General features: G+C 32.4%; 1 protein-coding gene across 3 annotated transcripts in view; it reads right to left on the reverse strand.

Moving 5' to 3' along the window:
* The window catches only part of kon (chondroitin sulfate proteoglycan 4-like protein), a 132,552-nt gene that overhangs the window by 75,493 nt on the left and 50,823 nt on the right, over nt 1–6,236 (reverse strand). For all 3 annotated transcript variants that reach the window (XM_067045646.1, XM_067045645.1, XM_067045647.1), the window contains exon 6: nt 227–364. In XM_067045646.1, the coding sequence (XP_066901747.1) occupies nt 227–364 (138 nt within the window). The remainder of the gene's footprint in view (nt 1–226; nt 365–6,236) is intronic.

The following is a 6,236-nucleotide window of genomic DNA, read 5'->3' on the forward strand; positions in this document are numbered from 1 at the left end:
AAAAACGACAGGACTTTTTGAATGCCCTGGTATAATGCCTTACTTATTCGTAAACATTAAATCCATCATAAAAATTCATATCAATTGAATTATATTACAATTTTATAGGTAAAAAATAGTGGCACTCTCCTCATCTTAAATCTAACAGATAAAACATTTAAGAAAATGACTTGGGTTATAAAATCAATAATTTTATAATTATAAATAACTGAATATCAAAACATACTTTTGCATGTGGAAAGCCAATAGCAGTAGAACCAACATAAATTTCTTTCATACATCCTCTTAAGCTCGTATCAGCTGCTTTGAGACCTTGACTAAGTGCTCTAGTTCTTTTATTCATTTCGATTCCACCTAAATATACCTGAATATAAAAAAGTGAATTAAAGATGGAATTTTCAAATTAAAAAATGATTAAAATATAATGTTTGTAAATTAGTATATTAAAAATACAGTAAGTGTTAGCATTAATAATCAAAAAAATTAATTTTGTATCCTAAATTACTAATGAGGTAAATAAATATAGCTGAAAAGTAATTGACACAGAAACTAAAAAATCAAGAATAATATAAGAGAAATGTACAAAGGTATTAACATCATGTAAATACTTAGGCACCGTAATGACAGGAAGCAAGAATAAAAATAATATTTTAGCCAGTCCAGTAGACATATTGGATATGTTTAAGGACCGGTTGCACCAACACAATTTTAACTAATATTTATGAAATTTTAGTTAAAACCAATTATTACCCATTGCACTACAAAAGTTAACAGTCAAATCTACAGATAAACTTTACTGGCCAATGTATGTCAGTTTAACTGAGTCAAAGAGGAAATCTAGGTTAAATAAGTAAACCATAAAGTAACCTTCTATTGTTATGCCTGGAATCTGTTTTCTAGGGCTGGTGTTTTCTGTTCTTCAGTGTCTTTCTTTCTTTTCAAGTTAAATAAAATGGATTTCTAATTTCTTCACTTTTCATTTTATTAATTCCATTCTGTAAAATTATTCACTTTATGTCATTCTGTTTATATTTTCTTTTTTATTTTCTATTTCATTGGTTGTTACCCTGTTCTGTTCCTAGCCCTGATGAAGGCTAGAAACTCTAGCCGAAACATTGGCACGATTAAATAAGTTACATCAACTTATTTGTGTTTTATTTTGACCGCACCCCCAAACCATCTTCTCTTCGTATAAAATGGATTTCATTAAAATTGAAAGATGATGAAGAATTTAAAGCATTAGTGAAACATTCAATAATGAAGAAAAAAGTATTTTGTCCTCAACAAAATCATTTTCTCCAATGTTTCTATTTTGGATATTTCTATTAGTTGATTTTTTACCTAAATTATTATCACTTTTTTTCGGCCAAGAGTCCCATTGGAGTCCTATACTGCTTAACCATGGTTGGGAGGGTCAAAGTTTTTCATTTTGTAGGACCGCCACTCAATGAAAAAAGTCAATGCCCCAGGCCGGATTCAAACCTTCGGCTATTATTAAATATTTGAAAACTATTTTTATTCTTCTTGACCATAGCCCTGATCATCTCCTTTTTTTAACATACAGTCAATTATCTATGTATAATATTTTCTCCAATACTATTCTTATAATATTACATACATCAGCTCTAGTGATTTAATAAACTAAGAAAAGTCAAATAATTTATGACTAAATATCATAAATCAATTTCTATTTCTGGGATTTGTGTACTTTTAAAAAAATTAAAATTATATATTTCTAGATGTATATATAGTTGAGCGTAAAGATTTAAATATAAGAAGATGGTCAGGGTTGTGGTAAAAAAAAGAACAAATAGTTTAAAACTATTTGTTCTTTTTTTGACCGCAACCCTCACCATCTTCTTATAATTATATATTTCTGTTTTTATTAAGGATTTCTGTAATATATTGTGCTACTTTATAAGTCAAGTTCATAACTTTTTCCCCCATTCATTTCTGTTTTTTGCTAATTTTTATTCAAATATGTTTGTAATGTTTAATAATATTGAATGTTTTTTTTTGTGCTAATAAATACATGTAAACCATCAAACTCAAGTGAAAGTTTTCTTTTTTGTCTATATAACATATTTTAGTTGTTATTTTGTTTATTCATAACAATTGTGTTTGTTTAATTATCATGTTTTTACTGTAGATAGTTAAAGTTCTTTTACATACATTGTTGATGAAAAATTAGTTAAAATTTATTCTCTAAATTATATAATTTAAGAGAAATATACAGTGGTATTTTTGTTAATTTTATTTTGTGATTTTCGTGAGAAAATAAGAAGTTATATACAAAATGGACCAAAAAGAAACATTGTAGCAATAGTTTGTTTAATTTTAACTAAAATTGTTTTTTATTTTTATTTTTTATATCCTTTATTGTGTAGCAATACATCATATCAATACACATATACATTAGCTTAAATCACTATCAAACATTTTCACAAAACCATGAAGTCAACAATTTTAAAAAACTAATATAAATAGTTGTAAAACCAGTAAAAAATAGTTGTAAATAATATATTCAAAAAAACAATAAATAAAATAGTTAAAATAACAGAAACATTCATAACCCAATATATTATTGAAATTATAGGTGATGATATAAATCAAGAATGCAATAAATAAAACATTGAAAATTATACTTATTAAAATCGGCATATGTTCCAGGTTTGAACGATAACATTAAAAATACTTCTGAAGGCTATGTGCACCCTAATATTAAATCAAGATAATACGATAACAATAAACTGAGTGAATATATTATAAATATGAAAAACGGTATAAATCAATGATATAAACAAAATACATACTTTCAAAAAAGTTTTAATCATCATTAAAACGTATCACCTCTTCTTCCTATAATGGCAATAAGGCACAGCAAAGGCGGATTTCGATCTTAGCAGCACATTATTAGGGAATAATAAACTTAGAGGAGTTTCAGGATTAACACCAGATTAGGAGCCAAAACAAGACAATTCCCATAAAAATGTGATTACTAGCCAATTTTGTATTTGTATTGAGTTGATATTTGGTATAATATTGAAGACAGGCCTTGCAGTGGTAGACCATGCAAAACAAGTCGAAATGAAGACTGTTTTATGGCCTTAAGTGACAAAAGATGCCAAACATCAAGAGCTGAAGACATACGTCATCACTGGGCAAGAATCATCCAAGAGGATATTCATGAGGTAGGTATCGACTGAATGGAGTGACCATGGTTATCTCTTGACTTGAATCAAATCGAGAATGTTTGGGATATGCATCACAGGGCTGTCCAATTTTAACCAAATTTTGAATGAAGGAAGCTACTATGAAAGAATAGAGAAACATGGACCAAGGCACAATTAATCACTTGATTATGAGCATGCTAGAACATGTACAAGCCTTAGGTACAGCAAGGGGAGGCATTACTGACCACTGAATATAATAAAATGCTTTAATGTGTTAAATTTAAAGAAGTATCTTTTTCCACTTCGTGACTTTTAGAACAAAGTAGCCATTTTTGTAAAATATAAAAATGAATTTCTTTAATAAAAACAATATTGTAGAGTATGTATTAGACATATTTTATTTTATCTAACTCCTTGAATTCCTATCTTTTAGAGGTTAGCATAAACAGGAATGATGCAAAACTTTGTTTGATATATGTATTATTTGCAAATTTTCAAACAAAAATAACAACATGCTGGAAGTTTGCTGATTGACCGTGTGTGTTAATAAATGGAATATGGTCCGGGTACGGTCAAACCAGGCATGAAGCAATCCAAGCTCTTCATTGAAATATCAGAGGAAAAGGCAAAATTTTACCTTAACCTTACTAGAAATAAACTGAGGATGATAACAGAACTCCTCAAGGGCCACTGCCTCTTAAAATATCATCTTAAGAAGATGAGGCTGGAAAGAATACCTCGGGCACAAAACACCAGAGAACTTCGAAAGGTACAAGCGGAAAAGGATTGAGGCTAAAAATAAAGTCATAGAAGCCAACACACACAGGAAACCTGGGGAGATTTCGGGCGAATGATGGAATCGGATTTCTACCAAAATCAAAAGCTTTTTTACCGAGTCCTACATGCATTAAGAAAAGAAAGAGCCTCAACCCTGAAATTCATAAAAGACAAGGAAGGAAACATTCTCAGACAGAAGGATGAGATAATGGAAAAGTGGAGGGAGTACTTCCAAGATCTGTTGAATGAGAATGGACAGACATCCTGTGTAGATGAATTGTCAAGAGAGGTAGGTACTTGGGAAGAATATGACTTTATTGATGATGATGAACTGGAAGAAGCAATCTGAAGTATGAAGCTAGGGAAATTCGCAGGTAGTGATGGAGTAACACCTGAAATGCTGAAATATGTGGGACCTAACGGGAAAGAAATTTTGCTGCATCTGCTAAACTTAGTGTGGAAGCAAAAGAAAACACCAAAAGATTGGGAAGTAGCCATCATCGTCCCTATCTTTAAGAGAGGTGATAATAGAGATTGTAATAACCACCGAGGAATATCTCTATTAAGCGTGCCAAGCAAGATCTACTCTAAGATCTTAGAAAAGAGAATAAGAAGAAGAATCGAAGAATTACTTAAAGAGGAGCAATATGGCTTTGAGAAAATTGTAGCACCTTATTCTCACCATGAGACAGGTTTTCAAAAAGGTATTGGAAAAGGAGAAGGAGATGTCGGTGTATTATGTTGACCTTGCAAAAGCTTTCGATCTGGTGAGAAAGCCTGATATCTTGGAGGCCTTGAGAGAAAAAGGGATCGATCAGGATCATATACTGGCGGGTGAGAGTCTCTACAAAAAAACAAGAAGTGTAGTAATATTTGCCAACTGTACTTCACCGGAAATAGAAACAACAATCAGAATCCGGCAAGATTGTAGTCTCAGTCTACTTTTATTTATTCTAGTAATGGACTCAGTAACTTGAAGGGCTAAAGAAAAAATGCGGAAATTTTTCCCCCACCGGGGATATGCCAACTTAAGACCATTGAGCCTCTCATTACTGGCATTAGCCGATGACGTCGTTATTTTCTCGGACACTGACAGGAATCTGCAGTACAATATTAATATATTAAAAGAAGAACTGTAGAAGATTAATATGGTTACCGACCCAGGAAAAATAAAAGTAATGAGGGTTGGGAAGAAGCCTAGGAGAAATATGTGTATCATCAGATTCAAAGAAAAAATCCTCGAACAAGTAGAAAACTTTAAATACCTGGGTGGCCACCTTAATGAAAATGGATATATGGATTCATAAGTGACTGAACGAATCGCTGCTGTAAGCAGGATATTTGGAGCAGTTAAGAGAGGTTTTCTAAACAGGCGAGAGGTGGAAAAGAAAACAAAAGTGGTCATTTACAGATCAACATTTCTTTCCATTTTGACATATTCTTCAGAATCATGGACGCTGATGAAGAAGCATCAATCAAGGATACAAGTGTCAGAAATGAGATTCCTCCGAAAGATTGAGGGGAAAACAAGAAGAGACAGAGTAGGCAATACCACCATCAGATCGAACCTTATATTAAGCTGGCCAACGATGTGATAGAAGAGAGTCAACAGAGATGGCTGGGACATCTTCTGTGAATGGAACCAAGGAGGATAGCTCGTGAGACCTACCAAACCAAAGTATAGAGCAAAAGAGGAAGAGGACAGCCTAGAAGGAAATGGGAAGATGAGGTAAAAAGCGACTTCCAGAAAGAGGACTTCAATGGAATGACAGAAGGCGCCTAGCAGAAGACCAGCAGAGCTGGAGAGGGCTCTATAAACTTCCTCCTCACACTGCTTAATGTGGTTCAAGAGAATTGATTATGATGACTTGAGTTTTCTGTGAATATGGATAAAAAGAATTAATTTATGTTCAACAAAATTTAATTAAGAATTAATAAATTGTTCCCAAACTCAACCTCAATTAGATGGACTCTTGTTCTTTCAATTTACTTGGGTTGCATGGGCTCCAATCTAATGATAAAATATATATATATTTTCCTTTCCAGTGGCTCTACAGACTTTGTAGATTTAGTTTTTTGGCCGCCAGAACCAGCCTTTTTCACACTTACCTATTTTGGTCTACTGCTTTCCAGTTTGCTGCATACAGCTCTTTCGCATCTTTGTTGATTCTGTCTATACATCTGGTTTTTGGCCTCCCACATGGTCTCTTGCCAACTATACTGGCATTCATTAGTGTGTAGAGGTGTCCTGATGGATTGTTTCGAGGCACATGATATAATTATATC

Source organism: Halyomorpha halys, unplaced genomic scaffold (genome assembly GCF_000696795.3).
Source record: "Halyomorpha halys isolate HHAL.00 unplaced genomic scaffold, Hhal_1.1 Scaffold936.1, whole genome shotgun sequence".
Classification (NCBI taxonomy): Eukaryota; Metazoa; Arthropoda; class Insecta; order Hemiptera; family Pentatomidae; genus Halyomorpha; species Halyomorpha halys.